Consider the following 15,468-nt stretch of genomic DNA (forward strand, 5'->3'; position numbering starts at 1 on the left):
ATAAATTTGATCCACTGGGGAGGCTTAAGATGTCGATTACGATAAGTGTTCCATTTGGAGATAGAGCAAGATAAAATACAAAGCGCTAGACCAGCGTGCGATAATCTACTTTTTGTCAATCTACCTTCGGACGACTTGGCGACTGCATGGAAGAACTGTGTACGTACATTTTTGGTGAAACGGATAAGGAAAATTCGCGACTGGTCTAATACGCAGTTTAAAATAGTTTCATCGTTGTAGGCTGTAGTTGGTTTCCGTCAGACGTGTATCAATTGAAAACTAAAAATGCATGCCGCTAGAAAACCGCTCAACATGATCAAATATTTGATTTTGATGCTTACGTTCATGTGCGTGGTAAGTTTGATCCGCGATCGTGGATATCGTGTTCTTGGTAATAATCGTTTATTCTATGCCAACGAAGGTCATCGAAATCATTCAAATCGTCGTCGGGGCCGTCCTGCACCGCCTTTTCACGACGTACACGGTCTTCATAGACAACGACTTTGTGCGGGCAACGCACTTCCTGATAGCGGTCGGTATCATACTGGTATTTTTGTCGATTTTCGGCATTGCTGGTATCATGTTTGAGAATGTGGCAATGATATTTTTGGTCAGTATTACTCATGTGTACAAATGGTGTTTTTCTAACTTTTTAATGGCAATTCTTCATGTTTTTTAGTACGCCGGAATTTTCAGTTTGGTAGTGATTCTAGAAATAGTCCTTGCTGCTGGTGCTTTCTCGATGACAAGCCGAGTGGATAGCATGCTGCACCGCCGAATGAATCACGTCATACAACGGTTCCATACGGATAGTTTCATGCGTGCGAGCTTTAATCACATGCAGAACACGGTACTACACAAAAGAGTGAATTCTTTCGATTCTACTTCGCTAACTCATGCCTTCCAATGGTACATTGCAGATGAACTGCTGTGGTATCAATTCTCTCAATGATTGGCCATTGTTTCATCCTGAGCGGGACCTTCCGCTCTCCTGCTGCAACCGGATGGACGAAGGATTCTGCATGCCGCACGAGCGAGGCTGCCATGCGCCGATGTCGGATTTTATTGGATCGCGCATTCAAATGATCGCAACCGGAACGACAATCATCATTGTATTTCAGGTCGTCTGCATTATTACTGCCATCATCATGGGTGCCCGTTTGTCGGTGTATAAGCGCCAAATGCGTGCGCTCAGCTCGAACGGTCCCTTACCGGTGCCGGAGCCCATTATGACCGAAAAGCCGAAATATTGATGTGGATAAAGTTAAAAGTTTTTCGAATGTTAGGCGACAAATCAGGAATAATAAGCCATAACTGATCATAATTTTACCATGAAGGAATATTTAAATTATTCAAATCCGAACAGTCGACTTTCGGGATTTGAAATTCGCTTGGAATCGACGAAGGAATCCTAACGAACGTTTTCTATAGAAATACAGCGATCTTGATCAATTCTATAGACACTAAATCATAAAAAAAACGCTAAATTAGCTAGCAAGTTTTGCACATCAATATAAGTTTTGATGGCAGTTTTTAGTACGTTCCCAAAAAAGTCTTCGTAAATTCTGTGCTTGATCGATATTTACTTACACCAACGAGCCGAGTCCAGAGCAACAAATTCAAAAGCTACAGAGTAAGAAAAAAAAGAACAGGTTTTGGTAAGTAAGATAAAGTATAAAATCTTGCACATAGTAAATATACACATCAGATGTTTTACCATGTTGAACGCTAACTGTGGCCTCAGTGTGTGTAGTATATCAACCTTGTGCATGCATCATTCTGCATCAACCCTGCACTAATGTCAACGTGTGACAGATGTGACAACGGTATGAGACAGGAACTAAAGCTTGTCAAGTGCAGAGGGCATTCATGTTCCGACGATCGACAGAGAAAGACACGATATTACAATCTGGCGACGAGGATTTTGGAAAGGTGAGAAAAGAAAAATGAAGGTATACGATAATATAGAAGTAGCCAGGGAGAAAAATTGTCTATGGCATCACGGAAATGACAGTGGTAACGCGAATAGAGATAAATTCAAGCGCAGCATTGTTCAAGCGCAGTGGAAAGAAGTGGCTGTGAATTGTAAAAAAGGTGTGCTCCATTGTTCTGTTCGAGAGCTGGAAGCTATTCAAATGATTCCCAGAACAGTCGTGAAGGCAAGAATTCAGTCGCTGGAGGGGAGGATTGGCGGAAACTTTGGTGTTTCTCCAGAACAATTGCGAGAATTGAAGATAGAATTCTCCATGTATTAGTAGATTTCGGCGGAAACGAGCGTGTTTCCCCAGAAAAGGAGATCGCGAGAATTCGGAAGTGAGATTCTCCATGTTTGGGTAGTTGATCGGCGGAAACTTAAGTGTTTCTCCAGAATAATCGCGAGAATTGAAGATAGAATTCTCCATGTATTAGTAGATTTCGGCGGAAACGAGCGTGTTTCCCCAGAAGAGAAGATCGCGAGAATTCGGGAGTGAGATTCTCCATGTTTGGGTAGTTGAACGGCGGAAACTTAAGTGTTTCTCCAGAATAATCGCGAGAATTGAAGATAGAATTCTCCATGTATTAGTAGATTTCGGCGGAAACGAGCGTGTTTCCCCAGAAGAGGAGATCGCGAGAATTCGGAAGTGAGATTCTCCATGTTTGGGTAGTTGATCGGCGGAAACTTAAGTGTTTCTCCAGAATAATCGCGAGAATTGAAGATAGAATTCTCCATGTATTAGTAGATTTCGGCGGAAACGAACGTGTTTCCCCAGAAGAGGAGATCGCGAGAATTCGGAAGTGAGATTCTCCATGTTTGGGTAGTTGATCGGCGGAAACTTAAGTGTTTCTCCAGAATGGACGCGAGAATTGAAGATTGAATTCTCCATGTATTAGGAAATTTCGGCGGAAACGAACGTGTTTCCACAGAAGAGGAGATTGAGAGAATTCGAAAGCGGAATTCTCTATGCTGGAGTAGTCGATTGGCGGAAACTTTAGTGTTTCTCCAGAAAGCGTGGAATTGCGAGAAATTGAGGTTAGTAGTCGATTCGGCATGCGTTCGCAGAACATGCATCATTGTGAGAATCAGAGGTTGGAATTTCCAAGTGGAATGGAGACCGGAGAAAGGAATTCGTGGATTATTGGTTGGAATTGGTATTGGGGAAAATAGTTGGTCATATTCCCCACAGAAAATTAAGTTGTTTTGTTGTGTTTGCAAGACGCAAGGCCAGTGCCAGCATTCCGGTGTGACCGGATCGAAACCGGCAAACTTGCCATGGAATGGAAGGAATGGAAGGAAGCATTAGAGTGCTTTTTCGCGGCGTACGATATACACGGCCAGTCGGAAAAGAGAGCCAAGCTCCTACATCTCGGAGGACCTGCACTGCAACATGTGTTCCGAAACTTGAAAGACTATGATCACGTTCCGTTAGTGATGTTGGAACCACAATGGTATAATGACGCGATAGAAAAACTAGACGAGTTTTTCGCACCTCATCATCAAGCCACAACAGAACGACGAAATCTTCGTTTGATGAAGCAAAAATCAGGAGAACGGTTCGCGGATTTTTTGATCCGGCTAAAGCAACAAGTGTCTCAGTGTGGATTTGAGAGGTATGGTTCCGAGGTATGTTCCGTCTTGCGTGACATCTACTTAATCGATGCGGTGGTTGAAGGATGCTCCTCAAATGAAGTCCGACGCAGAATTTTGCTGAGAGATTTGCCTTTCTCAGAACTTGAGGTTTTAGGAATCGCACAACAATGTGTGGATCAGCAAATATTGGAGATGAAAACGGGACCACCTCCTGAAAAAGTTTTTAAAATAGAGCAAGGACGCTCGAAGGAGAACTCTAGATCAAGAGACACATATCTGGCGGGAACAAGACAAGCAAATGCCAAGCGAAATATAAACGCTTGTTACAACTGTGGTAAGCTTGGACATTTTGCCGCCTCACCTGTTTGCCCGGCTCGGGGAAAGGAATGTCAAAACTGCAATTAGGTCATTTCGAACAGATGTGCCGGAAGCCAAAACTGCCGACGGAAAAAGGCTCAAAGAGGCGCATCCGAACAATTGAGTTATCACCAAACGCGAAACAAGTGAAAGCAGATTCTGATGAGCCTGACCCAAAAGTTTACTACGCGTTCTACTCGGGGAATGAATCGAATGTCATAACGTGTGTGATTGGAGGAATTCCTTAGGAAATGCTGGTTGATTCCGGTGCAGACGCCAATTTGGTAAATGGCAAGATGTGGAACATACTGAAGGATAAGAAGGTTGAAGTGGTCTCGTCAACGAAAGGGAGTTCTAAGATTCTGCGAGCTTATGGAAGCCAAACCCCACTCAAAATTCTAGGAGCATTCGTAGCGGAGATTGCGGTTGGAGAACAACGGATCCAAGCAGAGTTTCTGGTTGTAGACGGAGGACAGCGTTGTTTATTAGGAGATAAGACTGCTAAACAGTTGAGGGTGCTGAAAGTTGGAATTAATATAAACAACGTGCAAGGATGTCCGTTCCCGAAAATGAATGGCATAAAAGCTAAGATCCAGATGAACCCGCAAATGGCCCCAGTGTATCAGCCGATGCGACGAATTCCTGTGCCATTGGAAGCCGCAGTCGACCGTAAGTTGGACGATTTATTAAAACGAGATATAATTGAGATTAAGAGATGACCAACAACGTGGGTATCACCACTGGTCGTAGTTGGGAAGTCGAATGGGGAGCCTCGTTTGTGTCTCGATCTGCGCAGAGTTAACGAAGCAGTCTTAAGGGAACATCATCCAATGCCTTCAGTAGATGATTACTTGGCCAAGTCAGGACGTGGGAGGTTGTGGAGCAAGTTAGATATCAAAGAAGCATTCCTGCAGATAGAGTTAGAGGAAGATTCGAGAGACGCGACAACTTTTATAACACGACGTGGTTTGTACCGATTCAAGCGTCTGCCATTTGGGTTGGTAACAGCCCCAGAGCTATTCCAAAAAGCAATGGATGAGACCCTAACCGGTTGTGATGGAACAGTTTGGTATCTGCATGACGTGTTGATTGAAGGACAACATTTGCAGGAACACGATAGCCGATTGGAAAAGGTTCTAAGTCGATTGAAAAAACGGGGAATCGAGTTGAATTGGGAGAAATGTCAGTTACGCCTTTCTGAATTAGAGTTCTTAGGACACAGGCTGAGTCAAGAAGGAATTAGGCCTGCAAAAAGCAAAATCCTAGTTATCCAATCATTTCGAGAACCAAAAAAAAATGAAGCGGAAGTGCGTAGTTTCCTAGGGCTGGCAAACTATTTGAATAAGTTTGTTCCAATGCTTGCTACCCTAGATGAACCATTGCACCGATTGCTCCATAAAGATATCAAATTTGAATGGACTGAAGAACATGCAAAAGCTTTCAATGATATAAAAGAAGCTATGGGAAAGATAGATAACCTGGGTTTCTATCGAGTAGAGGACCGAACAGCAGTAATCACGGATGCCAGTCCGTACGGTTTAGGAGCCATTCTTATTCAGTTCGATGAAGCTGACAATCATCGGGTTATTAGTTTTGCCTCTAAAGCATTAACTGATACAGAGCGTCGTTACTGCCAGACGGAAAAAAAGCACTGGCAATTGTTTGGGGTGATTTCAATATTACCTCCTGGGGAAATCTTTCGACATATTTACGGACTGCAAGGCACTGAGTTTTCTTTTCTCACCGCGATCAAAACCGTGTGCACGCATAGAGAGGTGGGTACTACGACTACAAGCGTTTGACTACAAGATTATTTTCATGTCAGGGAAAAGCAATGTAGCTGATGTGCTATCTCGACTACCAGTACAAGAAGCAGTACCGTTCGACCCATCAGAAGAAATATTTGTTCGAGAGGTTGTTATGTACGCGACAAGTTCCACAGCGTTGAATTGGCATAGTATCAAGGAAGAAAGCAAGGCAGATCCAGAAATACAAGAAGTGTTAGGACTATTAGCATGTGGAGAGATCGAGAAATTGACGATAACTTATCGGGTGATAGCGAATGAGTTATGTGAATTGGAAGGAGTGCTCTTACGTGGAGAGATAATTGTTCCAAATGCGTTAAGGAACAAGGTACTGACTACAGCTCATGACGGTCACCCAGGAATTACAATGATGAAAAACCATCTGAGGTCTCATGTTTGGTGGCCAAAAATGGATGCGCAGGTGGAACAATTTGTAAAGAATTGTGAGCTTGTAGGAGCACCAGAATCTCCTGAGCCATTGCAGCGAAGTCAACTACCCGTTTCGCCATGACACACAATTTCGTTAGATTTTCTAGGTCCCTTACCAGAGGGACAACACTTGTTGGTAGTAATTGATTGTTACAGTCGATTCATGGAAGTGTGTGAAATGGAATCGACAACTACCAGTGACATAATCAGAGAGTTATCGATAATATTCAGTCGGTATGGAATCCCAGCAGCGATGAAAGCTGATAATGCACCCCAGTTTAGTGGCGTTTGTCTTGAATTGAAAGAGTTTTGCGAAGCGAATGGTGTGAAACTTATGAATACGATACCTTATTGGCCTCAATCGAACGGGGAAGTAGAGCGTCAGAACCGCTCGATTCTGAAACGCCTGCGTATATCGCAAGAACTGGGACGAGACTGGAGACAGGAATTGTACCATTATTTGTTAACTTATCATGCAACCAAACATCCGACCATCTCCAGGAGAAATAATGTTTGGTCGACGCATCAAAAGTAAATTGCCCACCATTTCCTCTTTTCAGGAAGATGTGGAAGTAAGAGATAGGGACACATTGGTAAAAGAGAAGGGAAAGCAGTATGCCGATAAACGGCGCGGGGCGAAGAGAAGCCAGATCGAGGAAGGTGATCACGTGTTAGCCAAAAATATGAGGAAAACCAACAAACTAGACACGGAGTTCAGAAATGAAGAATTTATAGTCCGCCGTAAAATGGGCACGGATACGATCATTCAGTCAAAGAAAACCGGTAATGAGTACAGGAGAAGCTCAGCTCATCTCAAAAAGATAGAAGGGCCTTCTTCAACGGAATTAGTAGATACAGGTTCGACAGAAATTCAGGTAACAGAAATTCAAATCCGAACAAACGAGTTAGACAACCACCGAGAAAGTACAACGAATTTATAGCACATTAGAGTTCTATCGAGAACGTTCAGTTAAGAGGGACAATAATTTTGAATTAACACAGTAGAAATAAAGATAGCTAACCGAAGCGTACACATTTATTTATACAAAGGGAGGGTTGTAGTATATCAACCTTGTGCATGCATCATTCTGCATCAACCCTGCACTAATGTCAACGTGTGACAGATGTGACAACGGTATGAGACAGGAACTAAAGCTTGTCAAGTGCAGAGGGCATTCATGTTCCGACGATCGACAGAGAAAGACACGATATTACAGTGTGCACTAAGATCTAAATAAAAATTGCAAAAATTTTAAACCTCAGTCAACTGAGATTTAAAAAGTAATTGCTAAAATTTAAATAAAACCGATTGCATCTAGTAGACTATGAAATGCAATTCGCTGCCTTCGATACAGCCTATAAATCAATCGCAGCATACACATTTTATTATTTGAGCATTTGTAACGATTGAGTACGGATGCTCAAAACTAACACAATGGGTATGATCGATTTTTTTTGTTGTTTTAGGTCCAAAAAGGAGCCGGAAGAGGAAGAATTCGTTTTGTGGAGCTTCATAGAAGGAAATGAAGAATTAGATCCAGTGGACGAAATGCGGGATGAGAATGTACCAGACGACGATGCTCCGGGCGACGATGCTCCGGACGACGATGCTCCGGACGATGATGTCCCGGACGGCGATGCTCCGGTCGACTATGCTCCGGACGACGATGTCCCAGATGTCAACGTCCCGGATGTCAACGTCCCGGACGACGATGATCCTGATGACGATGATCCTGATGAAGATGATCCTGATGACGATGTCCCGGATGTCGACGTCCCGGACGACGATGTCCCGGATGTCGATATCCCGGACGACGATGTCCCGGATGTCGACATCCCGGACGACGATGTCCCGGATGTCGACATCCCGGACGGCGATGTCCCGGTTGTCGACATCCCGGATGACGATGTCCCGGATGTCGACATCCCGGACGACGATGTCCCGGACGACGATGATCCTGATGACTATGTTACAGATTTGGCCATCTGCTACCCGAGGGTAAAAAAAGATGTATTGGTAAGTAAGAGAAAAAATAAAACCTTACGTGTACTAAAAGATGTTTTCACTCATTTCCAGGGCTGGCAACCTGCGCTTGGGGACATCGAAGAAGAAGAGGCAGAAATGTTTTACGAAGATGACGATTACCTGGAGGAAAAAAAGGATACCGAAAGCGACGCTCCAAAGGGAAAAAAATCAAAGAAGGAAGAGGCCGCCTGCCATGGATCGGTGTTTGGCAGGATTAATTATTTTATTTTTTTGTAGTTAGATGTAGTTAGATTTATTATTGTATTGATCAATTGTTTTGTTAAAATGTAATAATTTTATAATTTAACGAAAATGTGTTGATGTGTTTAAAAAATTCAAATTAAATAAACATTTAAATCACTGCACAAAAGGTGTTTTTGTTATCCCCAAACAATATTATTATACTAAAGGTACTGCGAAATAATTGGGAGTTTGGTTTAGTTTTTAACTTGAGCCTGCCGTCTAGACCATTTCGTCGATCGGTGGATTCGCTGTGAACTTCTTTGTGGGGGCGTGCATCTACTTCCGGAGTCTGTCGGAAACAATGCGCACCAAAATGAAGTTCGTTTTTCGATGGTCCCGAAGGCGATCTCTGGGGACAAAGGCGGGAGCCTAAGTCCGAAGACCCGAATGACCAACAAATCGTGAATTCTTTCGATTCTACTTCGCTAACTCATGCCTTCCAATGGTACATTGCAGATGAACTGCTGTAGTATCAATTCTCTCAATGATTGGCCATTGTTTCATCCTGAGCGGGACCTTCCGCTCTCCTGCTGCAACCGGATGGACGAAGGATTCTGCATGCCGCACGAGCGAGGCTGCCATGCGCCGATGTCGGATTTTATTGGATCGCGCATTCAAATGATCGCAACTGGAACGACAATCATCATTGTATTTCAGGTCGTCTGCATTATTACTGCCATCATCATGGGTGCCCGTTTGTCGGTGTATAAGCGCCAAATGCGTGCGCTCAGCTCGAACGGTCACTTACCGGTGCCGGAGCCCATTATGACCGAAAAGCCGAAATATTGATGTGGAGGGGGAGTTGATAAAGCTAAAAGTTTTTCGAATGTTAGGCGACAAATCAGGAATAATAAGCCATAACTGATCATAATTTTACCATGAAGGAATATTTAAATTATTCAAATCCGAACAGTCGACTTCCGGGATTTGAAAATCGCTTGGAATCGACGAAGGAATCCTAACGAACGTTTTCTATAGAAATACAGCGATCTTGATCAATTCTATAGACACTAAATCATAAAAAAAACGCTAAATTAGCTAGCAAGTTTTGCACATCAATATAAGTTTTGATGGCAGTTTTTAGTACGTTCCCAAAAAAGTCTTCGTAAATTCTGTGCTTGATCGATATTTACTTACACCAACGAGCCGAGTCCAGAGCAACAAATTCAAAAGCTACAGAGTAAGAAAAAAAAGAACAGGTTTTGGTAAGTAAGATAAAGTATAAAATCTTGCACATAGTAAATATACACATCAGATGTTTTACCATGTTGAACGCTAACTGTGGCCTCAGTGTGCACTAAGATCTAAATAAAAATTGCAAAAATTTTAAACCTCAGTCAACTGAGATTTAAAAAGTAATTGCTAAAATTTAAATAAAACCGATTGCATCTAGTAGACTATGAAATGCAATTCGCTGCCTTCGATACAGCCTATAAATCAATCGCAGCATACACATTTTATTATTTGAGCATTTGTAACGATTGAGTACGGATGCTCAAAACTAACACAATGGGTATGATCGATTTTTTTTGTTGTTTTAGGTCCAAAAAGGAGCCGGAAGAGGAAGAATTCGTTTTGTGGAGCTTCATAGAAGGAAATGAAGAATTAGATCCAGTGGACGAAATGCGGGATGAGGATGTACCAGATGACGATGCTCCGGGCGACGATGCTCCGGACGACGATGCTTCGGACGATGATGTCCCGGACGGCGATGCTCCGGTCGACTATGCTCCGGACGATGATGTCCCGGACGACGATGTCCCAGATGTCGATGTCCCGGATGTCAACGTCCCGGACGACGATGATCCTGATGACGATGATCCTGATGAAGATGATCCTGATGAAAATGATCCTGATGACGATGTCCCGGATATCGACGTCCCGGACGACGATGTCCTGGATGTCGACATCCCGGACGACGATGTCCCGGATGTCGACATCCCGGACGACGATGTCCCATATGTCGACATCCCGGACGACGATGTCCCGGATGTCGACATCCCGGACGACGATGTCCCGGACGACGATGATCCTGATGACTATGTTACAGATTTGGCCATCTGCTACCCGAGGGTAAAAAAAGATGTATTGGTAAGTAAGAGAAAAAATTAAACCATACGTGTATTAAAAGATGTTTTCACTCATTTCCAGGGCTGGCAACCTTCGCTTGGGGACATCGAAGAAGAAGAGGCAGAAATGTTTTACGAAGATGACGATTACCTGGAGGAAAAAAAGGATACCGAAAGCGACGCTCCAAAGGGAAAAAAATCAAAGAAGGAAGAGGCCGCCTGCCATGGATCGGTGTTTGGCAGGATTAATTATTTTATTTTTTTGTAGTTAGATGTAGTTGGATTTATTATTGTATTGATCAATTGTTTTGTTAAAATGTAATAATTTTATAATTTAACGAAAATGTGTTGATGTGTTTAAAAAATTCAAATTAAATAAACATTTAAATCACTGCACAAAAGGTGTTTTGGCTAAACCTCAAACCCCCAAACAATATTATTACCCCCAAACAATGTTATTATACTGAAGGTAATGCGAAATAATTGGGAGTTTGGTTTAGTTTTTAACTTGAGCCTGCCGTCTAGACCATTTCGTCGATCGGTGGATTGGCTGTGAACTTCTTTGTGGGGGCGTGCATCTACTTCCGGAGTCTGTCGGAAACAATGCGCACCAAAATGAAGTTCGTTTTTCGATGGTCCCGAAGGCGATCTCTGGGGACAAAGGCGGGAGCCTAAGTCCGAAGACCCGAATGACCAACAAATCGGAAACGTATGGAGGAATACGTCTATACTCTATGTAAGGTGGTTTATTCAATAATCTTCAGTAATGAACCGACGAGAAAAATCGTTGAACTGATCGCAGTGTGTACTTTGATTTTATTCTTTAAACATACTTTATCAACTGTTCCTTCGATGTTAATCTTTAAAAAGGACTGTCGTCCTACTGTCAAAAACGTATATTCCTACTGCACCTGTTCGTGCTTTACTCGTCTTGGTCTGCTTATCAAAAAAACAGACAGACGTCATCTGGTTGAAGAAACGAAAGTAAATCGTCAGTATCTTTGAGTCATCTGCAGAAGTTTTTGGTAAAAAAATTCACCGCAATAGTGTTTCGTTAGCAAGATGTTTCGTACGTCGATTTTCGATAAAAGTTTGGGTAAGTAAGCACACCATTCCGGGGGTGGAAAGTGCGTCCCATTTCGGTGGTAGGATTTTGAACTGTTTTGTTTTGGTGTTTCTTTTGTGTTCCTTTCTTGCTACCGCTGGACAGAAAATGCCACCAGCAACCTAAACCTGGAGCCCGACTGGCAGGCAATCTTGGTCATTTGTGATGCAATCCGGCAGGGCGATGCGAAGTAAGTACGCTGTTCGTACCCCGATCCACATTTGTCCCCCGGTTGTAACCGATTACTGTCGTCATTCCAGCGCCAAGTATGCCGTGCAGGCGCTGAAGAAGAAGATGCAATCTCCGAATCCCATCACGGCCCTGTACGCCCTGCTGGTGTTGGAAAGCATGGTCAAAAACTGTGGCACGCCGGTGCACGATGAGATCGCTAACAAGGCCAACTGTGAGATGTTCCAGAACTTGGTCAACACCACAAAGCACGAAGAGGTGCGGGCGAAGATGCTGGAGCTTATACAAGCGTGGGCGTATGCTTTCCGTTCGACTATCAAGTATCGATCGATAAAGGTAGGTTGTAAGTGTAATATTTAACAAACCTCATGTCATGTGTGCATATTCTCAAGCATCAGTCGTTTTGTGGACGTCGTCGCGAGTGGAGCGGACGTGTTTTACGTAGTGCACTTGCACTTTACCACTACCAGTGGGAATATTAATTGGATTAGTGTTCGAGTGTTGAATCATCAGCCGTATTGTGTCCTACGATGGCGGTACGTCGTTAATTTTCGTTGTTTTCAGCGGACATTCGAGAAATATTTACCATAAAAACAGTGCGTAATCCAGTGCTCTCATGTGCGTATTACAAAGATCGCAGAATTCTTATCATCCGAAGCATTATATGAGAAGAATTCTGCGATCTATATGCTGTTAAGTTGGACGACGCCATGTTGATCGATCCCATGCGAACAAAGAAGGGTGTGAAACCCTGTGAAGTGCATTTGATAATTGTTTTTCTTGAACGTGAATTCATTCCCACAACTTTTCCTTTAACGACTTTTCTTTCGTCAACAGGATACGATGAACATTTTGAAAACGGAAGGTCACAAGTTCCCGGAGCTAAAGGAGGCGGACGCCATGTTTTCCTCCGATATTGCCCCGGACTGGGTCGATGGGGATGTGTGCCACCGCTGTCGGTCGCAGTTCACGTTCACCGTACGCAAGCACCACTGCCGCAACTGTGGACAGGTTTTCTGCGCCCAGTGTTCGTCGAAAAACAGCACGCTGCCCAAGTTTGGCATCGAAAAGGAGGTGCGTGTGTGCGACGGTTGTTACGCGCAGCTGCAGCGCCCGGTTGCCACGTTGACGAAGAAACCGACCGAGGAGGAGGACCTGCCGGCGGAATATCTGACCAGCTCGCTGGCCCAGCAAGCCCAGGGACCGGCTCGTAAAACCGACGAGGAGCTACGCGAAGAGGAAGAGCTACAGCTCGCCCTGGCACTCAGCCAGTCGGAGGCGGAAACGAAGCAAGCGGGCCAAGCGCGCCGCCAGACGTTCCACAAGACGTCACCCTCACCGGAACCACAGCAGATGCCGCAGGCCCAGGTCAAGCGTAGTCCTTCGCCGATCGAGGAACCACCGACGGATCCGGAATTGGCGCGCTATCTGAACCGTAACTACTGGGAGCAGCGGCAGGTAATGGACTCACCAGCATCACCGTCCGCTCCGAGCCCGATGCCGAGCCCGATGCCATCGATGCAGCCCGTTAGCGCACTGCTGATGACGAAGAGTGCACCGGAGGATGCGGTAATCGATGAGTTTTCCAACTCGATGAAAACGCAGGTGGAAATCTTTGTGAACCGCATGAAGTCGAACTCGAGTCGTGGGCGGAGCATTTCGTGTGACAGCGCCGTGCAGACGCTCTTCCTCACGCTGACCAACCTTCACGCCCGGCTGCTCACCTTCATCAAGGACATGGACGACAAGCGGATGTGGTACGAGCAGTTGCAGGACAAGTTGACGCAAATCAAGGATTCGCGTGCGGCACTCGATGTGCTGCGCCAGGAGCACCAGGAGAAGCTGCAGCGTATCGCGGAGGAACAGGAGCGTCAGAGGCAGCTACAGATGGCCCAGAAGTTGGAGATAATGCGCAAGAAGAAGCAGGAATATCTGCAGTACCAGCGGCAGGTTGCGCTGCAGCGCATCCAGGAGCAGGAGCGCGAAATGCAGATGCGCCAGGAGCAACAGAAGGCACAGTATCGTATGGGGACGGCGTTCCCGTTCATGGGCGGACCGCAGGCACCCGGCCAAGGGCCACAAAACTCTCCGGTGCATGTAGGCCTACCGGGCCCGTACGGACCGGCGCCGGGCTACGGGTACGGTGGTCCAATGCCCCCATCGAACGGAACATTGCCACACTATCCCCATCCAGGTGGTCCGGGTGCACCGCAGCAGCAACAACCACCGCATCCCTCACAGCAAATGTTTTCGCCACAGCACACTCAAGGGCCGCAATACGGAATGCCGGGTGCATCGGCTCCGGGAGCTGATGGACAACCCGGACCGGGTGGTCCTCCCATGCCCGGTGGCCCAGGTATTATTCCTCCCGGTATGAATGTGATGCCGGGTCAGGTTCCTCCACCGGGTCCGATGGGGCACATGCCAGGGGCACCAATGATGGGACCCCCACCGCCACCGCAACAACAACAACAACAACAACCGCCACCGCCGCCGCCCCAGCAGCAGCAGCAGCCTCCGCAACCTCAGCAGGCTCAACCCGGTATGATGGGTCCCGTCAATCCCATGCAACCTGGACCACAACAGCCGCCAATGGGACCGGATCACCAGCAGCAAACGGTTCAAGGCCCACCGGTTACGATGCCACAGGTGGTTCAGGCTGTCCAGCCTGCTCCGGAACCGACCCCAGCACCACCGGCCGCCGCCCCTCAGCCACCACAACCAGCTGCCGGTGCTCCTGAGCCAGCCACAGCGGAACTGATCAGTTTTGATTAGATTTCTGGGCTGCTGACCGGTTAGTTCGACATTTGAGGTTGTTTGTCCTTCTATGAACAAAAACGTAGCACAATTGGTTCAGAACTCGCCAGTCTTTTGCTAATTTTTCTTATTTGCTTTGCTACGTAATCCAGTTTCCATATATTGTATTGGGCACACTCTCTGGAAGATGTGAAATAAGTATGTTATGCGCAGCAACTCGATAAATAAATAAATCATATTTCTATTCCACTACTAATAAATGTTATCCGCTTGTTCGTGGGCATCGACGTTAACGACAATGTGATTTATGTGGGCCAAACCATTTTAAAATGTAAAGAACATGATTGTTGGTTGCATCGCGGATTCGATGGGTTTCGTTATACGGCCATTGTGTAGATATTTTCCAGTTAAATTGAATTTTTAAATGCTTTACGTATTATTTTTGAAGCAAATAACCAATCCCAATTACATTTGCATTGTAGCAAATAATAAATGCACACCACTAAATTGAGAAAAAGTTTTAATAATCGTTGGCTAATGTAGCTTCAAGTATTAATTTAGTACCCTTTTGTCCCCCCCCAATTTTAGTACCCTTTTGTCGTATACCGATCATAAAGCTATAAATGTCGGGGGAAAATTGCTTTATAACTTTATTTCTCATTCCACTGGACTGTCTATGAATGGTCAACTGTTTGTTTTTTACAATGCTGATTGTTATGGTTCTATTTTTCTACTTTAAACCGTATTGTCGTAGGTCATGCATGGTCGTTCAGGACTGATCCGTTATGCACATCACGAAGTCATAATTTCTCATCGCCTGAGACCAGCTTTAGTGCCGAAGCTTTCCGTTCTTTTCACGGGATGTTTGACGGATGCAGCGGTCTTTGTGGAACCGGCACGGATGTCCTTGAGACACGCGG

The 15,468-nt window shown here is 45.1% G+C and overlaps 2 protein-coding genes across 3 annotated transcripts; both read left to right on the forward strand.

The window, feature by feature from the left end:
* The first annotated feature begins 285 nt into the window (after positions 1–285).
* LOC131265988 (leukocyte surface antigen CD53-like) lies at positions 286–1,253 on the forward strand. The gene is made up of 4 exons (XM_058268314.1): positions 286–354; positions 422–610; positions 680–850; positions 921–1,253. Exons 1-4 carry the CDS (start codon positions 286–288, stop codon positions 1,251–1,253), a joined length of 762 nt encoding a protein of 253 aa, XP_058124297.1.
* A 10,204-nt stretch (positions 1,254–11,457) lies between these two features.
* Positions 11,458–14,801, forward strand: LOC131262218 (hepatocyte growth factor-regulated tyrosine kinase substrate). Of its 2 annotated transcripts, XM_058264172.1 has the most exons (4): positions 11,458–11,593; positions 11,708–11,792; positions 11,863–12,127; positions 12,629–14,801. In XM_058264172.1, exons 1-4 carry the CDS (start codon positions 11,560–11,562, stop codon positions 14,564–14,566), a joined length of 2,322 nt encoding a protein of 773 aa, XP_058120155.1. In that variant the 5' UTR covers positions 11,458–11,559; the 3' UTR covers positions 14,567–14,801. The 2 variants fall into 2 exon arrangements, with proteins under 2 accessions (XP_058120155.1, XP_058120156.1); XM_058264173.1 differs by lacking the exons at positions 11,458–11,593; positions 11,708–11,792; positions 11,863–12,127 and adding an exon at positions 12,225–12,327.
* The last annotated feature ends 667 nt before the right edge of the window (positions 14,802–15,468 follow it).

Source organism: Anopheles coustani, chromosome 2, assembly GCF_943734705.1.
Source record: "Anopheles coustani chromosome 2, idAnoCousDA_361_x.2, whole genome shotgun sequence".
NCBI classification, from domain to species: domain Eukaryota; kingdom Metazoa; phylum Arthropoda; class Insecta; order Diptera; family Culicidae; genus Anopheles; species Anopheles coustani.